At 39.1% G+C, this 23,559-nt stretch overlaps 1 protein-coding gene across 2 annotated transcripts in view; it reads left to right on the forward strand.

Annotated features, from left to right (window-relative positions):
• The window catches only part of gfra1b (gdnf family receptor alpha 1b), a 53,845-nt gene extending 30,566 nt beyond the window's left edge, over positions 1-23,279 (forward strand). The window contains exons 4-10 of one of the 2 annotated variants that reach the window (XM_036141817.1): positions 12,180-12,358; positions 12,612-12,784; positions 13,085-13,194; positions 15,206-15,340; positions 17,243-17,436; positions 19,712-19,759; positions 21,965-23,279. In XM_036141817.1, coding sequence (XP_035997710.1) covers positions 12,180-12,358; positions 12,612-12,784; positions 13,085-13,194; positions 15,206-15,340; positions 17,243-17,436; positions 19,712-19,759; positions 21,965-22,105 — 980 coding nt within the window. In that variant the 3' untranslated portion in view covers positions 22,106-23,279. The remainder of the gene's footprint in view (positions 1-12,179; positions 12,359-12,611; positions 12,785-13,084; positions 13,195-15,205; positions 15,341-17,242; positions 17,437-19,711; positions 19,760-21,964) is intronic. The other variant, XM_012881232.3, reaches the window with a different exon arrangement.
• Positions 23,280-23,559: the final 280 nt, after the last annotated feature.

The raw sequence follows: 23,559 nt of genomic DNA on the forward strand, positions 1-23,559 counted from the left end.
GCTTTTACAATACTGGATGACTTCAAAAAATCTACCATGGAATAAATTACTCAAAATTGTATAATGTATGAATGATTAAAGTTAAAACAATCAATAGAAACTATATTAGAATGATTTCAAAACTATTCTAAGGTACGTTCTTACTTTCACATATCTGTCTAAACCAGTGGTGGCCAAAGTGGGGCCCGGAGGCCATTTATGGCCCCAGGATTGATTTTGTGTGGCCCTCAGCTGCAATTCACACATTTATTTGCCGCAACAGCACAATGTGAGTAATGCAGATGGTGGCTTTTTATTCTTAATTCTTAATTAAAGCAAAATTCTTACATAGAATTTATCGTTTTCTTACAATGGAAAATATTAGGTACAACACAAAGTATCTTTAATTTCATAGTATGAATAGGACCACATTTTTTCAATGACTTTTTCTCAAATGCAGACTGTCGTGCACCAAAATTGGCTTTTAATTCATTTTTTAAAATTGGCTATTTACAGCAACTGTTTTCAAAAAAGACTGACTCAAGTCCTGTTCCTATTGCGGAGAATAGACAAAAAAAATTAATTTGGGTCCAAAAGAATTAGCAAAATGCACGATCATCTTTTAATATGACAAAAGATACAAAACCCTTTTAAATTTTCAATCTGCAATGATTTACGCATCCCTTTTGAACATAAAATCTCACTAATTAGTTTAATTTAAATAGTGCATGATCATAATTTGTGAGGGCTGGTTAAAGTAAAAACCATAATGTATATATTTTTGGGTAATTTTAGTTTTGAAATGACAATTTTGGCCCATGTAATGAAAAGTTTGGACACCCTTGGCCTAAGCTCTATATGTGGTCAATTAAAAAATGTTGAGCTCCATTACCTTGTCTAATGAGATTTTCAATTGATCTATACAATGAAAGAGCCTTAAGGTAGGGGTGGGCAACGCAACAAAGATACAATATTACAAATTTGCCTCTGTGAAACCTAAATTAAAACAGGGCATATAGCCCAAATTACATTTCTGAGCAGATTTTATGAAATGTTGCATCCCACATCTACAACTGAAACAGGTGCACAGGAGAAGAATGGCCCAAAACATGAAACTCCTATTTAATTTGCTATTTTTTTTACACAACAGTTCGATTACAGGTATACAAGGTAAATAAGTGCAAGCGTCAAATAAATGCAAATTTCTGTCTTGCTTATGTCAGATTGAAAATATATACTAAAACAAGTATTTTAACTTAACAGGTAGGCAAGCACAACACATAGGTGCATTTTTTTCTACCTAAAAGGTATTCTAGGAAGCTAAAGGGAAAGAAAAACAAAACTAATGCATCCCAGCGAGAGCATAAAACAACTATAGACAGTATTTCCATTAGAAATCAACCCCATCTTTCTAGTTTTGCAGATCATGAACAGTTTATATTCCTTCATTATCCAATACCATCATATCACCAACTCCTACTTGGAAAGCATTTATCAATTTATTGGATATAGATATCCATTGTCCATAGGGAGGAAAACAGATTATGTAATAAAAGGTGTATTGTGTTTGTAAGCCTGTAGGGATAAAAGGTCTACATGGTGACAAACAGATGTTTTCATTTAGCATTTTGCAAATAATTTTCCTGATGCCTACCTTTTTGTTCTCATTTAAATACCAGGGAAAGTGTTAAGAGCCACAGAGGTAGCATACAAATGGCGTGTATGCTATGATATTATCACTGCAGCCCAATTACAAATTATGATTTCAGACATGAAATAAACAGATCGCTCGGCTCGTGTGAAGCCAATGTCATTACCTGCCCAAACATACCAGCGAATTGGGCTCCAATATTGCTTTGTAATTCCAAAAACATATTAGAACTTCTCCAAGAGCTCACCAGTAGGCACCATGAGCTGAAACACATAATTAGGTACCCCGGTTAATTTATGCAAAGGAAATATTTGATAGAAATCGTGCCAACATCGTCGTTGACCAAATACAACTTTCAACCTCAGCTAAATTTGCACGCACACACGCTTGTACGTGCACGCCCCCATTTGCATCCTGGCTCACTGACTTCCACTCTGACATATATAAATGCTGCTGAAGATGAAGGCTCGGTTAAATGGCTTGAAAAAACAGAAATTTCTCACCAAGATGAATGTACCTGATGGCTGAGCCATGACAGGCTGAGTGCAGGGAGCCAAGTGGGTATGCACATGTTGGAAATGTAGTCACTGGCTAATCATGGCTTTGAAATACAAAAATAAAGTACTGTTGGCTGTAAGGGTAATATTTTCAGACACTTTCTGTGGGATATGTTTCAACCAGCTCCTCGTATTTATTTTATCTCCTTTGACAAATTGCCCAGGCTCAGTCAGGTTGAAGTCTTGTCACAGATTTACAATGAACTTTGGACCATTCAAACCCATTAGTTCTTTTATTTAAACCCATTCCATTGTGGTTCTGGAGTTCCTGTCCTTTAGGGAAATAAAACTCTACCCCAGTCTTCTGCCCCATTACTGGGGCAGAAGACTGGTGTTCAGGCAGTCTGTCACTGCCTTAACAGGAGTTGCAGGCAGTGACAGACTTGAGCAGAATGATGAAAGCTGAAGAACTTATTTCACTATTTCATTTCTCCTACCAGCTTCCACCAAGATTTTATAGTAAAATATATTTATCTATGGGGCACAAAACCTGTAGCTAATTAGGATGAACCTGACCCATAGAAGTTCCCAATTCTCTTCCTGATGTCATGGCTCATTCTTATTGGTTTTACAATGAATCCATGTGTTGATGATTCATGAATTGATGTGTTGTAACTTAAGAAGAAAATCAGAAATCAGAAACATATGAAGTCATGATATCATCTGGGTTCAAAGGTTCTGTTATCTTACATACATTTCTGAATTTGACAAAAGTAATAAAAAGTAACTAAGAATATTATTTCAAATTACTCTAGCATTTGGCAAAAAAAAATTCTGTAATACTATGTGACATAACAGAGAAAATGACATAAACAAAGTGAAAAAGTATTGTTGTATAGTATGTAAAACTATAGTTTCAGCTATGTATGCTCTAAATAGTGAACATGAATTGCTTCAATTAGTAACAATTAATTGAATGAAGTTAATCCAACTTATTTTATTTAGTTTAGAGTTTGTCAAGTTAAACTGAAAATCAATTAAGTTAAATAAAGTTAATTCAATTACTTGAAGCAATTAATTTAAGATGTTTCAAAATTCTCGTTTTAGAGTGTACCACAAAAGGTAAACAGCTGAACATCCTTTTAACATTTTCACAGTACAGCCCAGAAATGGCTGAACCATTCTTATGATGCATATTTATGTCATTGCAGAAATTTTTGTTAGTGATATTGCAAAAAAAAATATTGATTTTAGCGATTCAGAATTCTAGAATTTTCATTTAAAATCATCTGCATTAGTATGTAAATGTAAATAGTATCTCTATTGTTTTAAAATAACAATTGTATTACTTTTTGGTCAAATGTGAGCAAGTTGTAGCTTTTTTTTTTCTTTCTGCAAATAAAATTTGAGAATTTAAAGATAAAATTGCCTGAAATAATGGAAACTAGATTAATCTACAATGCATTAGATTTAGGATGTCTTAATGGTGAATCGGGAAACACAAGAATATCTGAATTCCTGAAAAAAGTACACTTGGGGAGTTGCATATCTCAGTGAGAAAGTTTGGCTTGCTCACCCATACGCTGCAGTCACAGTGCGCCATATGTCCACTCAGGCTTACAGTACACAACATCATCATGATTAGTGAGTCAAACCTGAAGCAGAAGCTGTCATCCCACGACATCTGTGCCACCAAGGTAACGAAATAGCTGCTTGGCTTCAAAAGCAGATCATTTATCCTCCATAAGATATGAAATGTTCTACAAAAGGCGAAGATTTGCGCAACTTTCTCAGGATTCCACTATTGCTGACAATATTGCTGCGTCTGTTGGGTGCTTCATCCCAGCAAGTCGTTGCTGCAAGAATGCTCTATCATTTCAGAATAAATGACTGACATGAAGATTAAAGAGTAGCTGTTGAAGCAGGAGCTAAGAGGGATTTTACTAATTTCACGGGTCCATGTAATAAATGGCTGTTGAGTGTGATCATAAATATTAAGACTCTGGTGGGGATTTATACATGGTGGCTGGAAATCTGACTGAAAAGAGGGCACCATGAAGGATAGGCTCTGAGCACTGTTTTCTTTTTTTCTTAAATGGGAAGAAACAAAAAAGGGTGCTTAATGGATGTAAAGGTTTAAGAAGATTAACTTCACCACTCATTCACAGGGTAACACATTGATTAATAATATGGCTTTTTGAGCTGGTGATTGAGAAAGGATACCCTATTATCAGTTAATAATTGACAATGCAAGAAAAATATATTGTAATATAAATAACAAACGGCAATCTGTCATCACATAATGATTATCAGCTACAATAAGTAACACTTAAAAAAAACTATCCCAATCCATGCTTAAAGAAGAATAATGTAAGGTCCAGGATTTTTGCTCTAGTGTGCCCCCCTCTGGCAACAAGTTGAAATGACACCAGTATTGTGCACGTGCATGGGAGAAGAGGAAAAACATTTGCTGCTACGACTGCACGAGTCTTTTGTTTTGAGACGTAATGTCTTATGAGGCAAGAAAGTCATACGTATTGAAGTTAGCCCTTGTTCCCTCGCTAATGCATCGATTACGGCTAAGATTCAACAAAGTAGTCAGGTGGCCGAGGGCGTGCATATGTTAAGATATCGTAGAAAAAAAATTGTTTTTATTAATAAAACATACAAAGTTGGCAGCACTGAAAATGAGCTCGGACCGATGGTAACCTGCCGACAGATAAAGGAAAAGAATAGGTCTACATCAAAGATGGAAGTTACTACTCTTGTCATCTGGCTCATCCCGCCATAAGGCGACAACATTTGGCTCCCAAAAAGCTCCTAATTGTGAAACCTTTACTTAAAGGTGCATAGCACAAGTTTTGAAGTTAAACATAATTTTTTTTCGTAAATTTACCACAGTTGCCTCTATTGGCTGGATTAGTCAGTTTATTAGGGAGCGATTCAGGCCGAATCTTCTGGGTGTACGTGTGACGCGCAATGCACTCTTGTTCACCTGGCTACTTTGTTGAGTCTCCCCTGTTATCGATGCATTAGTGAGAGAACACAGGCCAGCTTCAATATGTATAACTTTCTTACCTCAGAAGACATTATGCCTCTAAAACAAAAGACCTATGCAGTCGCAGAGGCACTTTTCCCCTTCTCCCATAAATTTGCACAATACTGGTGTCATTTCAACTATTCGCCAGAGGGGGCAGACGTCTGCAGAAATCCTGGAATTTACGTTATGCGCCTTAAGTAAGCCAAGCATTACATTAGTATGCACACATATGTAGAATAGCAACACCGTGTAAGTTTTGGTGTGACTCACAAACGTTGTTTGCGCTGAAAAAAAAAAGCACAGATTGTTGACAAATTAGTGGAAACTCTGGTCACAGTTAAAAGGAAGCACACCAAAGTAAGCGAGTACTTATTTAGTGGAATAACATTTGTTCCTTTGTTGACAAGCACAGCACAAAATGTTTCTTGTGAACAAGTTTATACTCATCTCAGAAGACGTTTCCTCTTTACAGAAACTCTTTAAATCCTTCTTAATGTTGCGTTTAAACTTGGCAACCCAAAGCTTTAGTTCCTTTGACTGACGTCTGAGGGATTGAGGTCTGAAAACGTGATAAGACACTCAAAGACCTTAATTTGCTCTTTCTTTAGCAACTACTCTCCATCCATGGCACGTCATTTGTTTTCTAGCAAAGGGAAGAAAGTTATGGTCTTTATAAATAAAGTTCAAGAATGGTAAGAAACAGGAAAAGGAACAGAAGTAGATGGACACTTTTTGCAGCTTTTGAAAGCTGATGTTTTAAATAAAATATGTCTATCTTCTTAAATAGAGAATGTTAAGCACTAAATGAAACATTATTTTATTAAACATGTTTTGTTTTTATATTTCATGTTAATATCATAGTAAGCAGGGCTGCAAATATCCAGCCACTGTTTACTCTATTTACTTAGGCACGGCAATTCTTTGAATTTGCTAAAATACAGCAATTTTTTAAGAAAGGGTAATTTTATTTATCATTGGGAACAAACTAAAAACATTTCCTGGACCAATAAAATGAAAAAATTCTACCCAAAACGTTAGAAAACTATTCACTATTCTCTTATTTAGGCAAACATCTGTGACCCTATGTTGAACCTACAGTAATTTGATCTTTTCTACCTTGTTATAATAAAATATTGCACATTTAGTTTATTAGCAGATAAAAAGAAAATAATTCACAGTAAAATAATTTTATCATGAAAAAAAGTTCTTTCAACTTGGCGAGTTTGGCCCGCGGTGCAAAAAGTTTGGACACCCGTGATCTAGAGCTTCACTGCCAAACTTCAGACGTAACCTGGACGTGTCTTCTATACCAGAAGGGTGCAAAGTTTCAATACATTACAGCGTAGTTCAACGTCAGGGGTTCTTGGTGAAAGAGGTCCCAGCTACCTCCAGAACATCGAGAATCTCCTTGTTTCTTTCTGTTAGCTGATGACTTAACTTTCTCATGATCATCCTCACCCCATGAGCCAAGACCTGACATGGAGCTCCAGACAGACTTAATATGTTTGTCTCCCAATAATCATGCTAATGTTGTTGTTTTTTTCCCCTTCTCACTAAGCTGTTTCCTGATGGCCTTTGAGCCCATTCCAGGTTTAAGCTGATCTACTAATTGGTCTATGATATCCTTTGAAAGCTCTCTGGTCTTGTTGTTGGACAGGCTGGATTAGAAGAAATTAATCCTGTGGACAGGTATACTTCGTAAAAATTCAAGCACTGAGCTCAGGAGTCTCTGTAAAATGATTGACTCACTCATCTGAAAATGAATTTAAACTTTTATGTAATGTTCTTTTTTTTCTGTGATATTCCGTCTCCACATGAAAATAACGCTGCCATAAAATTAGAGACTGGTTCATTTCTCTATAAATACTCAGCAGGGGGATGAAATAATTATGTCCCCCGCTGTAAAAGACAAATGCCAGCTCTAACGCGTCACTTAGCGAGAAAGCTCTTTAAAAAATGCCATTTTGGAAAACTTTTATTTCACATATTGCTCTCAGTCTATTACTGAATTTAATTCCCCCTCCAGGACACCGTAATTAACCCCATTATGGCGTCATATTCAACCCTGTCTGACTGACATCACTTGAAAGATCTCTTGTATCAGCCTATTGAGAGTTAGCTATAGGGTCAGATTCCTGTTTTGTCTGCTGTGGTGGCCTTGCTCAAGGGCAGCAACCTAAGAAGGGTGGCTAAGGCTTGTTTTTCATTAACATCTTTTTTTTTTTTTTGCATTTGCATTTGCATTTGCCATCACAGCATATTACAGTGGTACCCACATTCAGCTCCTCAGCTGTTGTGTGTGATTGAAATTCGGCAGTGCATTTTTCATGGAGCCACAGAGCCAGAACTATTGTTGGAGGATTACAAAAAAACAAGCAGATGTTCTCTGATAAAAAAAAAATCATTTTTGTGCACAATGATCCATGCAAGACACAACAGTCTTAAAAACAGACTTTTTTTTTTTTTTTTACTAAAGTTCAAGCAATATAAATTCACCTAACGGAAATGCAAAGTCATCAGAAATGAGCAAGTACAGAACCCGACAGAAGTATTCATACCCCTGGAATTTCTTTTCCGATTTTGTGACATGACAAGCAAACATATGAGATTTACTTACCAACTCAAAGTAGAACACAGTTATGAAGCAGAAGGAAATGCTTTGCAGTTTGAACCTAAAAAAATGTGGTTTGCGTTTGTTTTCAGCGCTCTTTACTCTCATACCTCTAAAGTGAATCTAGTGTAACCCACTTGCCCTCAGAAGTGAACCAACTAAAGGCTCAATTATGTCGGTACAGATGAGAATCAAGATAGAACGTTTTGCCTTTGTGCAAAACTGTGTAGTGGAAATCTAACACTGCCCACTGTAAGGCAAGACAAGGCAAGGTTATTTATAAAACTATACAAAAGTGTGTACATGATGAAACATAAGAAAAGAAAACTTGTAAAAAGGACATTTGAGTGGCATAATAAGGGGAAATTAAGAAAAGTTGACCTGCTGACGGAAATTAATTCAGTCTCAGCCGAATTACCTAGTTTAGGTACAACAGCTACTCTAAATAAATTGGGTTTTAGGTTTGACTTACAGAAACTCTGCAGTTTTCTGGAAGTTTGTACCAGATTAGATGAGAATAAAAACTGAATGCTGCTTCTTCATGTTTGGTCCTGGTGATGCAGAATATACTTGACCCAGAAGACCTGAGTGGTCTGGAAGTTTGATGCAACAACACATTTTTTATGTATTTTGGGGCTCAACCACTCAGAGATTTCTAAACAGGCAGAAGTATTTTAAAGTCTATTCTCTGAGAAACAGGGACTTCAGAACGTGCTGTACTTTCTTAGTTTTAGTGAGCAGCGTTCTGGATCAGCTGCTGCTCTCTGGTCGATTTTTAGTCAAACCGGTAAATACGCCGTTGCAGTTATCAATTCAACTAAAGATAAAGGCATGGATGAGTTTTTCAGGATGCTGATGAGACATTAGTCCTTTAATCCTGGAAATGTTCTTCATGTGATGGAAGCCTGACTTTGTAATTGTCTTTAAGTGCATCTGAAGGCTCAGGTCTGGGTCTATCACTACACTCAGATTTCGGGCCTGATCCGTTGTTTCTAGCCATGATGACTGAAGCTGTATGCTGACTCTAGATCGCTCCTGTTTTGGGTCCAAGAATGACTTGAATTTTGCTTTTATCTAACTGAAAAAAAAAATGTTGGCACATTCAAACACGGATTTGTTTTTTGCATCTACTCAACGCTTGGATGGGTTCATAGTCATCTGATAACATTGTAACAGAGAGCTGTGTGTCATCTGCGTAGTATGGTAACTTACCGTGTTGTTTGCTTATAATCTGAGCTAGGAGGTGCCCACGTTTGGAACCTGGCATGTTATTTTTGTCAACGCTGATGTCAAGTTACCTATTTAGACAATCTTTCTCGAAAGATTCAAACCGGTCAAGAGCTGTACCAGAAAGACTGACCCAGCTCTCCAGTCGCTCCAGTAATACCCCACGGTCAACAGTGTCCAATACTGCAGAAGACTTTACCCTGAGGCTGGAGGTTCACCTTCCAGGAGGACAGCAGCCCTGAACATACGGCCATACAGCTACGACAAAATTTAGCAAATCTGAGGGAGTGAATAAAAATGCACGTTGCACTTTTTAGGTTATTTTTGTCAAAATATTTTAGAAAACATCAGTCCACTCCACATTTATGCACTACTTTATGCTTTCTCTCCTTGCCCGACCGTGACCGTGACCTGATCCCAGATACACGGAAGGCCATGCATGGATGGCAAATGCAAAAAAAAGTTCTATTCATTCTAGCGCAAGGCACTTGACATTATAATGAACTTTTTAAATGCAAATATGTCCCAGATAAAATGTTTCCTTCGCCTGCTCTGGCGCATTCCTTCCAAACAAGCTCACATTGTGGCCTACAGCCTTTGACTTCACCCTCTCCTCTCCCAACCTTTATGTTGTGTATACATGTACAGACAAATGTCTTCATAATACCTTTAGAAAAAAAGTTTCTTTAATTCAACAGCAGCGTGCGTTTTGCCCCAGGGTCACCTTAATGATAGTAAAGCTGTCACACCTATGCCCCCCGAAGAGATGCAAACAAAAACAAGGATCGCAGCCCAGATTTCTGAGAACTTGTCATATATAAGTAATGGGTTCTGTAATATATGATTAACCCAAGGTTCAGGACTGTATTCAGATGTAATCATAGCTCGTTCTGTGGTGCACTGAAGAGTTCAGTGCGCTTCAATTCCACCTCAAAAAGCTAAATTACAGAGCCCATTCTTCCATGTCAAGGCCGAGGATAGAGTTTGTTCTACTGTGCAGTAGTCAGTGGAGCAGAAAGGGTTTTAACCACAACAAATGAGAAATAATAGGAAGTGAGAGGCATTATGTGTACCACATAGTTCTTCTCATTAGACGAAAGGAAAGGCATACCCGAAAGGAAGCCAATTTGAGCAACTTTATTTCCATTCATCATACCAGTTTGTAATATTTAAATAAATAACAAAACACATCAATGAGATGGCACACAAAAATGTTAGATATTAGGCTTTTATCTGACACGGAGTGATGAGAGGTCATTTTGAAGTTAGAGTTGGTGGTCTCGCTGGTCAAACCTCAGAAAGTGCTGATTCAGCTTATTCATCCATGTCAAGTCAGCAACAGCCTGGGCATTCTGCTTGTGACCTGAAATGGTTTTTTTAGACTTTTTTTCTGCACGTCTCTCAGTTCTTCTTCATTTCCTGACCTGAACGCCCTCTTCCTCTCCTTCAGCAGGGATATTTTCTCAGGGTTTATCCAGGGCTTGCTGTTTGAGAAGCACCCAACCATCATAAGGAACACAGTAGAGCCCACACAGAAGTTGTTGTAGTCTGTGATGCATTCGGTTATTCCACTGATGTCCTCCCCATGAGGATCGCCCAGCTCATCCCCCCACAGTGGCGCTGGAGCAGTCTCTCAGGGCTTACTGATATGGGCTTCCTTCTTCTTTATTCCACCCGCCTTGTGAATCTCAGCCCCCCCAATATGATACTGCCACCACCTTGCTTTTAATTGGTTCCGTTTTACTGTTCTTGAACGTCATGACCATTTTTCTTTCATCTGAGCCTCCAAACCCCATGACGTTCACGCTATTGAAATCCGTGGACTAGATTTAACGTAACGCGAGCAAATAAAAAAATCTCCAGCCAGACGCTCATCGACGGCTACAACAAGTGTTTGGAGTTAGTGCAGCCCTCTGAGGGACGGTTCACCACATGATCTGGTACATTAACCCTGTAGTTAAGCCTGTAATTAAAACATTGACCATATGTGGATGAGAGAAAATACACAAGCAATTCAAACGTGTGGAACCAGTTTGATTTTGAAACCTCTTTAAGGTTGTTTTGTTGTAATTTTAACCTGAAAGATAACATTAAAGCCTCAAAATGTTTATTGAATGCAGCCAATCTCCACCAGTCACTGGGTAAAAGCCTCGTTATATTCTAATAAGTCCATCACAGGGCAACAGAGACGCACACAGGAGCCATGCATGCATTTGCTCTCTCCATAATGACAACTAAGAGAGACAAATTATCCAAACCCGCGTATGTTTTGGCTGTGGAAGTTGAAGTATCCAGAGAGAACCCCAAATATGGAGGAGAAGAACTTGAAAACTTCATGCAAAAAGGCCCCCAGGATACAAACCCAGCTGCTCCAAGGGAATAGTGCTACCAACCAGGGCTGGACTATAATTTAATAACAATATATGTTGATCGATAAATGTATATTGATGATAGAAATAAAAGGGTAAATAAAAAGTTCAATAGAATAACAGTTTTCCTTCCTTTTGTATTCTAGTTATGTAGATCAATAAAACAGTCACTATATCCTCCCAACCAATCACAGACGCAGACCCAAGCTCCGCCCCCTTCAAAGAGTTCAGAGAGCTCCCCTGCTTTTTTCTTTTCTTTTTTTTTAAACTTGCAGTGTTGGTACAAAGTTGGTTGAATAAAGTGCAGAGTTTGAATTCAGTGTTTGTGTGTTCTGTATCTAAAAATAAGTCGCTAAGCAACAGCATAAAATGGTCAGGGTTGCACTTAAGATATATATCTTTTGAATTTGTTGATAATTATCGATATCAATCAATATGATTTCTATTTTGTCAATATGCCTCATCCAGCCCTACTAACGGTGCCATCGTGTAGCCCATCGCATTCTTTCCACTTTAAAATTATGCACTGCTCTGTTGTTGGTCTATTTCATGCAAATCTAATGTAACACACAGTATTTTGCAGTTGGGATGTGAAAAACTTTAAAAAGTTCTGATGATTTTCTAACGACACTGAAGTAAAAAAAATAATGAGAAAGATGGGACGACTTTAAATGACGAACAAAAGCTGCTGATAATGCTGGTTCCGCTCTTTTGCTTTTGACGTAAGCGACCCGGCATGTTACCAGAAAGCCTAAAATCTTCAGCTCCAAAACATTTTTAATTTTTTTTTCCTTCTCTGTCGCAGCCGAGCCTGCATCCACGAAGGAGAACAACTGTCTGAGTGCTGCCAAGGCCTGTAACCTGAACGACACGTGTAAGAAATATCGCTCGGCTTACATCAACCCCTGCACTAGCAGGGTGTCTGCTTCTGAGGTCTGCAACAAGCGCAAGTGCCACAAGGCTCTACGACAGTTCTTTGACAAGGTAATTAAACCCGCCGTGTTTAAGAGCTTTTATAGTCTTGCACTTTGATGTTTGATGATCACAGCCTAATATTTCTGCAAATTATTTAAAAAAAAAACATGCTTTTGTCATTATTTTAAATCGAGTTCACCATTGTCTTTGTAAATGTCTGAGCTGAGGAGACGGCGCAGCTGTGCGTGCCCGTAATACATCACTGAAAGCTACTGAGTCATGCTGAGGCTTTCATCTTTTCTGTGTTTGTTCTAAAATCCAGGTTCCAGCTAAATACAGCTACGGGATGCTGTTTTGCTCCTGTCCAGCGGGAGATCAGACGGCCTGTGCGGAGCGCAGAAGGCAAACCATCGTACCGATCTGCTCCTATGAGGATAAAGACAAGCCCAACTGCCTTTCTCTGCAGAACACCTGCAAGACCAACTACATTTGCAGGTAAAACGGAGATCGTTGGCAGTTTTAAATTTGAACTGAATCCTCTTTCACACTGGCCCGCCACATTATTAAGTACGTACGCCCTGCTAGTTTCGGGTTGGATTCCCTGTTGCTCTGAAAAACGCCTTAATTCTCAGTTGCATGGATTTAACAATTTGTCGGCAAAAAAAGTCTTGCAGATTTTGATCCGTATGAACGGTGATTTCAGAACTGGGACACACAAGTACTGCTTTGCGCGCATTTAGGCGCCCGCAAGTAGCTGTCAATGAAACATATGTCATGCATCTCCACTGCTGACAGATCCAGGCTGGCGGACTTTCTCAGCAACTGTCAGCCTGAAGTTCGCTCCATCTCCGGCTGTCTTCGGGAGAACTACGCCGACTGCCTGCTCTCTTATTCAGGCCTTATTGGTAAGTTGTTTGTGGCCCATAGATGCACCGAACATGTCATTTTTCATCAGAGACCTGTGTTGTTTGCTAGCAGCCTAAATGTTGGAACCGTTCGGCCAGAAAAGGATCCAGTGCAATTATTTGACACACTTGGTAAAAAACAAAATTTAACTTTGTTCGCCTGTGTTATCCGGGCCACTGCAACATCAAACAGGCTTTTATCTTCACTGAGTAAAGTCCGGTTGCCTCTGATTTAGGTCTGTTTGCTCTTGTATTTTTTTTATTTTATTTATTTATTGCAGTAGCATAATCTGAAAATAATAGAGAAATCAGATCCATAATTATTTACCAAGAAATTCTATATACCGCCCTTATTAGGCCTGATGTTGATAATACTTTCAACAGCCCTGTTGACCCTATAACTTTTCACAATATTGAAAACATGCAGAAACCTCTTCCACAGTCTATGGACTGCAGTTCAAGGACTGAAATGGTCTTCAAAGAAGGAGTTTGTGTCTGATTGACCATTTCACAGTTAATTTAGCCGTACGCCACGGCTCGCAGCTCATTTTATAGCTGAAAACCCAACAAGGCCTTTTCTTAAAAAATCTTGAAGTATTTGAAAAAAAGAAAATCCAGTTGTGCCCTTTCAGACAGTTCCCAGACTCTCCCTTATATTTTAAAAATGGGCACAATGGGGTTTTCCCAACATATCCTTTGCTTCACGTCTAACCACCTGTAGTTTAGTCTCATGTGACTAGAACACATTATTTTCAGTTAAAGTGCTGGGAGAGTTAGTGAGGGAGACTTGGTGGTCCCCAGGACGCCATACATTGCTGCATTGTTTCCAATATATGGTTCTACCTCCTTTATTCTTCTCCCCCTTCATCCAGCCTTGTCTGTTACAGTTTCAGGCATTTTAAACTTATTTCTCTAACAGTAGATACGGGCACGTTTAGTTGAGCAGCTTTTTGTGCATTTATTTTTCTTACCCATTTTCTGACCTGCGAAAATCAACATGCATGTCTTCCTTTAATGGCATGTTCTCTGGTCTTGCTTGTTTTGAGGAGTGGCTTGGAGAAATAGGCTTCTTCTTTACAAATTTAGTAGGGGTGGCAAAGTTATTAATTTATGCTTATTGTTATGTAGATGTTCACAAGTTACCTTTAAAGTGAGAAAAGTAAAGGTCGGGACTATGCTTTGCTGCAGCATGATGATGCAGACTGAGCATTCTTTACGTTAGACGTTTGTTGTCCTTCTAAACGATTTCTTCACACAGGTCATGCATTGTTGCTCCAACACGTATGAAGATTACATATGTGTAGCAGATCATTTACAGTTGTTCCCTGGAAAGCCAAGCAATTTAGCCCCTGCACGTTCTGCAGAGCAAAAGGCTAAACTGGCCGATCAGGTGGGAGGGCAAACATCTTATATCACAGCAGAGCGACGTGGTGAACGTTTTCACTGCAGCTCATTGTGCAGTTACAGATCTTGTTCCAGTCTTCCTTTCATCAGGGGGTTTCATTATGCTGAAAGGAAAATGACGTCCCACCGAGTTTTTGAAATGAGATTTGAACACAGTGCAACGGAGGCCAATTGCAGTCTCAACAGGCAGAAATTTCAATCTACTCCACAGATATCATGCTTCACACAGCTTATTCCCTCTAATGCGCCCACCTCGCAAGTTCCCGACGCCACACTACAGAATTTGCTTGTAGCTGCAGAAATCGAACCTACTCAACCTCAAACTTCCTCCAAAACGGCAGACGATTAGTCTTTGCTTTATAATACAGCTTACTTAGGAATTATGTAATTTTATTACTTACTGCAATTTCCCAGGAAGCTGTAAAAGGAGTGAAAGCTCCTTATAACACAGAGTAAGCCTACTCTCACTGGCTGACCTGAAACATTTTAATTTTAGCATGGAAGGCCAAAAAAAATAAACTACCTGCTAAACCACAAGTGCCCTATTAAAGGGTTTTAACCAGAGGAGCAATGACTAACAGGGGTCCCATTTTCTTTTATGCTGCAGGTACGGTGATGACTCCCAATTACGTGCGGTCTTCTGGCATCAGCCTGTCGCCGTGGTGTGACTGCAGCAGCAGCGGGAACAGCAAGTCAGACTGTGACAAATTTGCCGAGTTTTTCACCAACAACCGATGTCTCCGTGAGTTCCCGTATTCTGGTTTCCTAAACAAGCACAATGCCTCGGAAAACTACTCTTACCCTCTAAACCTTAACAGGTTGAGTCAAGTTGGAACTTTTTTTTCTGTATGTTTTGGGGGATATTATGTGATAGACCAACACAAAGTAGTGCAAATTTGTGTAGAGAAAACAGAGGATCACATATGGTTTTGGTTTATACGCAAATAAAATCATAATAAAAGTGCGACATTCTTTTTTTTTCGTATGTCCTGTCTGGCAGTGTAGCATTAAGAATTGCAGTCTTAATTGTTATCAGTGCATCAACCCTCCAGACCACTCAGGTCTTCTGCCTCCAGCCTACTCTGCAGAACCAGAACCAGAACCAAACATGGAGAAGCAGCATTTAGTTCCTATGCTCCACTTATCTGAAACAAACTTCCTGATAACTGTAACATGCTGAAAGCCTGAGTTCCTTTAAATCAAGATTAAAAACACATTTGTTTAGGATTTAGGATTCACCATAGTGCTCCGCTTGATTTTAATGTGCAGAAAGCTTTAATAGATTTTATTCTGGGACTATTACATGTTCAATGGACACAAAAAAGGGAAGTTACAAGAAAAAAAAGGAAGAGAAAAAGATGAGATGAAATGATAAAAGGGAGAAAAAGTGAAAAAAATAGAGAGGAAAAGGAGAGAGCAAGATAGCATCCTCGGAGTCTGCTTCTACACCTGCAAAGAGAGGTATAAAAAGAACAGCAAAAGAAACCGATAAAGTATTACAGGTACAAACAACACCTTGATACCATCACTGAAAAATACACAGTGTTATTTAATATAAGATGTATAAAGTGACAGCTAAAGATAATAATAGGGGTTTTCTGTATAGAAGTGAGTCTCTAAGTACCTGAATCCAAGCACCTGTAGGTGTTTGTGAGAGTGTGCTTGTTTATGTAAGGTTTATCCATAAGAAAAATGCTCAATAATGGTTGTGAGGAGCCATAGATCCACCCCCCAGGGCACAGAGGCAGACACGGGGGAAACCAGAACCCCAGACACCCGAAAGCACCCCAGAGCAAAGGTGACTGAGAGGGACCAACACAGGGAGAGCTTCCTCCCCCATCCCAGGGAAGAGGAGAGAGGAGCCCCAGGAAAAGCCCAACAGCACAGAGCCAAAGCCCCCGTTCATTTGTTTTCAGTTTTCACCGTCCAGCAGGACAACCTAGAATAGCATGTGTTAGAATGGCCTAGTCAAAGTTTGGACCAAAGTCCAACCAGTCCGTGAAAAGCCTTGAAAATTAACATTTAAGATAGGACAGGAATTCCTTTATTGTCCCGCAATTAGCAATGAAAAGATAAAGAAAAAAGGAACAAACTAGTCTAATCAAAATTAGCTCTAAAGAAGCCACAGGAATAGAAGAGAAAATCTAAATACCAGAGTAAATATTGCACAGATTTATTTGAATTTAGCCTCAGTAACTATGGACCAAAATCTGTTTTTCAACTTCTAAATGGGCAAAGCTGGTAGAAACATTATGCAAATTGTCTTTCTACTATCTAGATTTTTATTTGAACGCATTTCCTTCCACTTTGCAGTCATATACTAATTTGTGTTGGTCCATCACATAAAATCCCAATAAAGTCCAATGAAAGGTTCTGATTGTATCTGGAAAAGAGGTGCAAGTATGCGTTTATACTTCTAACCTGACATTATTCGTCTGTACATAAGTTCATGTCTATTTTTTCAATTGCCAACTGGTAGATAGTTCCTTAAACAACTGTATTGGTCCAGCACAGAACGGCTGGATGAAAGTAATGCCATTTGACGCGTATTTTGTTGCACATCCGCTGTATTTTCCCTTTCCCTGACACGCTCCATTGGTTCTCTTTAGAAAACCGATACGATCAATAATTGCTTCTCGTTTAGGTAATGCCATCCAGGCGTTTGGGAACGGTACTGATGTTGGAGTGTGGCAACCCCAGCCGCCAATTCACCCCACTGTAGAACCAGGCACCACTCGCAGGGGGAAATCTTGGACAAACAATGTTCTGGACGTGCTGACGGACTCCAATCAGCTGGGCGCCAATAGCGACTCGTATCACATCTGTGGAACCCTGCAGGTGAGCCTTTAAAACAAACCCAGAATGTTTAAATCCATGTTGCTCCGTGGCTCATGCTTACTGAAGAAGAAAAAAAACATGCTGAATCCCTTACAAAGCAGGACTTTGTACTTTGCGTTCTGTTTGGTAAACCTTAGAAACCTCTCAGAAGCTGGGAAAGAAAATGTCTGAAGCCAACTTCAGACCTTGGGAGGTCACTAAAGAAATCTGTCCAGAGCTTCAGTCTGATTGTCAGATGTCTAAATCTGTCACAGTGATAGATCAGGGAGGGTTTTATGACGGCATGCGCAGAATCCCCCCTCCTGGGCAGAAAGTGGATATGTCAATGTGGAGTCACATTTTCTGAAGCTGTCATGTCAAAGCTAATTGGATGCCTCAGTAACCTCCGAAATGGCCTGAAGGTTCAGCCTGTTTGTGACAATGTTAGTGTGCAGGGAGTGAAAGCCAAAAAGGATAAACCTCACGTGATCCTGCAACGCTGGAAGTTCAGTGGCAGTTTTGCAGTTTTTACTTATTCTCTCTTATCACGGTTCTTACATGATTAACTTAAAGGATCCCTATTTTTTAAATGCAAATTTTTTAGTATTTTCAATATTCATTTGGTACACTCTTAAAATAAAAATGTTGAATTTTTTTGTAAATTGAAGGCAGTAATGTTGAACAGTGGTCAGGCTTTAATTATGGACACCAGTCCTATCTGGATGGATGAAAGTTTGGGCAAAAAATAAATACATTTTTAAAAGAAGGCTGTGTAACGGTACGTTTATTTGTGCCAACCTCTCACGGTTGTTAGACACACTAAATCACAAATTCTTTTATGGCTTTTTTTTTTGTTAAATGCTACAATACAACAGTACTGACAGAATATAAACCCAGTTTAAAGCACTCCACACCAAATAAATGCAAGAATGATGAAGGGGCAGCAGTGGAGAGAGAAAGAGAGATTGATACTCACATAATTTATGAGAGAGTTCACTTCTAAACTCTACGTAAACGCCTTCAGGCTCCTAACAGGTCGCCAAATAAACATCATGACAGGGGAGGGACGTTTTCGATTTTAAAAGTGTGGATACCTCCTAGTTTCAGAACTAAGCAAACTTTGACATTCGGCTTGTAGGACACTAAGCCGTTCAACAAGAAGGAAAATCTTTTATTTGTTTCCAATTGTTTGTCTTTGCATCTGTGAGGGTTCTTTACATTAGACTTGTGGCTTGTCCAAGCCACTCCTTATTGGCTTGTTGAAGGTGTGTGCACCGCTCGTTAAAAGCTTAGTATGTAACAAAAGAGAGCAGGATGAACCATTTAAAGTTGCGAAGGATCAAAACGATCTCACGCACCTTTTCTCCCCCCCTGGCAACGAATTCTTCTGGTTTTCAGCTGCATTTTCCAGGATAAATCTCACATTAGAGATGGAAAAAAATTAAAACAAATAATAAAATAGCATTTTAACAGGAGCTTATCCGTATTTGAGGTCCATTGCATGAAGCAGTTGCTACGGTGATAGCATTTCCGTTTGCGCTACTTAGTTCAAAAACGCTACTTATAAACCCCAGCTTACAAGAGCGTTCAGCATTTTTATTTTACCGTATTGTGTTTAACTGTCTCAGAATCCAGTCCAGCCCCTTTGGACAGAATTTGGCCCGATCAACACACTCCCGATATCTGCTTCTCCTTCCTGATAAATACTTTGGGGCTTTTTTTTTTTTTTTATAAATGAGATCATATCACAGAGCCTCCTCTAACCGAAACAATCTATCACATTGGCTTTTAATAGCGATAATATGATTTATCACCAGTAAAACATCCTTTAGGAAGAAAGACCTCCAATAGAGCAATTAATCATCCTTCTCCATAACCCTGGTTTGTAGGATTCTTTCTGCTTAAAAATCACCACATGGTGTGTTTATTCTGTTTCTAAACCATCACAGATTCCCCTTATCGTTTTCTTGCACCCAAACACTGTATCTTTGTGGTTGTGTTTTATTTTTATCTATTTTTATGTGCAAATGCAAGTTGTTTTTTTATGTGAATAAAATGGTTTTGAGTGAACTGAGAAAAGTTTTAATGTAATAAACTGATGTGACCTTGAGCGAGCACGAACAGACAGGGAGAAAATTACACCCAGAGTTTTTCAGGGGGATAAAACAGTCTTTGCCATGTGTCAAACCTATTTTCATCACCCTCAGTCGGAGAGTGGAAAACTTAATAAAAAAAAAGAAATCAAATTTAATGTGTTTCTGCCTCTCTTCTTTCTCTTTTTTTCTCTTCCCTCAAGGTCCAAAATCTGGTGTCAAATCAAACAGCGAAAGCAGCTTTTTGTCCGGTAAGGCTCGTATTTCGTTTTTTCAGCGCTTGAAAGTGTTGTGGTTCCGACAAAACCAAACAATCCTATGTCTATGTTTTTCTAAAACCTATTAGATTTTATCTCCTAAAATATAACTTCAGTCCAACATTGTACATTTGAAGATGAATGCCTTTTGTTCTTTCTTTTTTTTTTTACATTTTTGTGACGTTACAACTACAAGCATCTTTTTTATATTATAGATCGACACAAAGAATGAAGGAAAATGATATAGGGTTTTTAAAAGTAAAAATCTGACAAGTGTGGCATGCATTTGTGTTCAGCCCATTAAAATCAAGGCTTTCTGGAACCACCTTTTGCTGCAATTACAGCCAGAAGTCTTTTGAGCCTTGTTTCAACCAGCCTTTGCACGTCGAGAAACTCAAATATTTGCTCACTTTCTAACAAGTTTTCTTAAACGGATTGTTCTGCCTTTAGCTCCCATCAGTTCTTTTATTTACCCATCCTGTCTGGCTATGTAGTACCAAGAATTGCTTTCTTAAATGCCAAAGAGAGCCCAACAGATTTGCTTTAATATGTGGAGCATTACTGCTTTCGTTATGGTGCTCCGCTATGCAAAAAAAACTTTATTGGATATTATTTTGGGATTATTTCAAATGCAATGGACACAGAAGCAGAAAAATAAAAGAGAAAGAAAATGAAGAAAAAAAGATGAGGCAAAAATGTTAAAAGGGAGAAAAGGTGACAAAAATAGTGCAGAGGAAAAAGAGAGTACAAGATAACATCCTCGGAGTCTACTTCTGCACCTGCAGAAAGAGATATAACAAGAACAGCAAAACCAACCAAAGAAGGATCACAGGTACAAACAACCCACGCCTTTCAGCAGTTCTGACAAGTTCTTTCTAAGTGAAACAAGACAGCTAGAGGTTTAACTCATCCCAGCCAGTAGGTGGTGCAGTCACGCTCACCTGCTCCTGTTCCCACCTTTAGTTGTACTGTTGGCCAGCCAGTTGCCAGGTCCTTTGGTTAGCGTGAGGAAACATTGAACTTATCTTTCCAGAAGGAAAGGGGCAGCTTTACTTCCGCACCAACACTCAAAGAATTGACCAATTTTCACCCGCCTTTTGCTTCTTCTAATCTGAGAAATGTAACGCAGAGAAGAAGCCATTTCTAAGCATTATCACGGAGCTTATATTATGATCTGGCAACAACTGAGCTCTGTCTCATATGACTTCAACCTACTATTCCTGTTGGTGCATCCTGTTTGGCAACATTGGCATTGTGACCAGAAGTAAATATTTATATATGTTGGAGCCAGAAATATTTCTAAAATAGTTATCTATGTACTACATTTTTTCATTTTAATCAGGTGTCAAACTCAAGGTCTGAGGGCCGAATCCGGCCCGTCAAGGCAATTTATCCGGCCCTCAAGAGCCAAAAAAGGCATATCATGTCATAAAGTAGAAGCATATATCTTTTTAAATTGTATGAAGTGGCTAAAACTGTGCCTCCTGTAGTGAATGTAGCCTCGGTTTTCCCACAACACATTAAAACAACCCATAAAAGTCTAAAAAGAGAAAAAGAGATAACATTTTGAATAATGAGAATTTAAAGTGTAACTCACCCCAATATCAACTTTTTTAGCAGATAAACTGTATAAACTGGCCCTAAGGTGCTACTTTATGTTACTGTGCATTTTTCTATATTTCTGTATGAACTGAAGTGAAATTATGAAATCAAAAGTATCATCTATACAGGTGCAACCGGCCCTTTTAATGACTTCATGATGCCAAAGTGGCCCAATACAGAAATGAGTTTGACACCCCTGATTTAAATAAAAGTTGCATCTATGACATTTAAAACATGTCCACAGCATTTTGTTGCCACCACCGTGTTTCATGGCAGGGACGAGGCGTTCAGGGTGTCGTGGAGTGCTGCGTTTTAGTATTTGAGGACGTTTTTGATTGCTCACATAGGAAAGTTGGGTAGGTGGACTGTTCAGGTGACTCCATCTGGGTCTGCTGGATTTTATTAAGGCATGTCAGAGTAAAGGGGATTGAACACAAATGCATGGCAGATTTTTTGGCATTAAGTTGGTTTTACACACAAATCAAGAAGGTTAGGTTAAGCTTAAGTGGTGTTAATACTTTGCAAAGTACTGTAAGCAATAAAACTTTCCATTGGATGTACAACTTACGCACCGCACTGTGATCTCTTCCCCCTTAGAACCACCAGCTGGACGAGTCCGGCGCTTCGAACGCCATCGCTGGAAGCTCCCCAGCTGAACCGCACCAGTTACATCCCTCAACCTTTGGGCTCGCACTGGCCTCAGCAGCGTTACAGCTCGGGAGTTCACTGTTTCTGTAGGAGCCGAGAAGCGAGCGTCAACCTTCCGGTCTCAAGAAGCGGCCTGATTCATTTTAATTCACTCACCGAACTGGAACCTCAACGTTCTTCTGAAGTCATAGCCACTCGTGGATCAGATTTGTGGATAACTGTCACCGAGATGTCAGCTCATTTGCCTTCCGAAGCCCTGTGGAAGTAATTTGCAAAGACCTTGACTAAAAAAAAAAAAAAGAAGATGATTCAAGCCCTGTATATTTGACTGAGTGAAGTGCCAAACAGGTGAAAACTGCTGCAGGCATGAAGTCATGCGATCTCTGCTTGATTTGTGGTAGTGGAGGGCAAACCAAAAGCTAAAGGTGTGGAACCGTGGACACACAACACATGTCATAGATGCATTGCTCGGAATATGATGACCAAGGTCATTCAAACGTCCATTTTGTCTGAAAATCTACCAACGACAAAGACGGCTCTGCCATAAAGTGCGTACCAACCCTCTCTTCTACATGTCCAGCGTTAGGTGTAGAGCAGCTCTGTAGATCTGGTCGTCAAGGTGGTTTGTGGCTTTTTATCATATCCACCTCATTTTGTACATAAAATATACAGGCGCGCGCAATGTTTCCAGTTTGCTGCTGTTAGCTTGTAAAGAATATTGTCTGTAACATTTTGAGAGTGTACATTAGTACAGGTGCCTGAGGTCCCTCAGCTCTACCCAGCCTAGTTGTGATTTATGAAATGTGATGAGATGTGCTTCTTTTTCTCGCGTGGCTACAGAGCTGACTTCATTGTGTGAATATATTTTGATGGAAAGTGCATAATTTCTCTTAATTATCAAAGTATTTGTAAAAGTAATGCAAAGAATTGAGTGGGGGGAAAAAAAAAGAGTCAAGTATGTTTTGCCGGTCTCATCCAGACACTCGAGGACCACACAGTTCTATTTTGTTCACCCCTCCCACAACGTTGTAATTTCTTTGTAAAGAGCAGAAGAACAAGGGTTTGATGAATAAACAATGTGTAAATACCCACAAGCAGAGTTAATGTCAAAAGACAAAAGCCAACAGGCATTAATTGCCAGCAATTAGCGCTGGTCTGAACGGAGGCAGAGATAAAAACACATTCTTAGTTTGTACTTAATGGCTCGAGTTAACACAGCCTTTCAGAGAATGTACAACACAATAAAGGCTCATTTTTAAACATCTTTAGCATTTTTCGAAAAATGCAGCGTGTCTGATGTAATTACTGATGCGTGATCTCTTTTGACGTCTGAACAACAGTCCGTCTACGACAGATTGATCCAAGACGTGAGTAGGCATGAGAGGTTTCTTTGAAAGGATTGTTGTGTGTGTGTGTGTGTGTTTTTTTTTTTTTTTTACATTAAAACAAACCGTTTCAAAGCATCTTTCTTAATGATACAGTGCTGTTGATTTGTAAACATAGTTGTCATGTTAAAAGTTAAACCACAAACTTTAATTTACTTT

The sequence above is a fragment of the Fundulus heteroclitus genome, chromosome 10, assembly GCF_011125445.2.
Source record: "Fundulus heteroclitus isolate FHET01 chromosome 10, MU-UCD_Fhet_4.1, whole genome shotgun sequence".
In the NCBI taxonomy this organism is placed as follows: Eukaryota; Metazoa; Chordata; class Actinopteri; order Cyprinodontiformes; family Fundulidae; genus Fundulus; species Fundulus heteroclitus.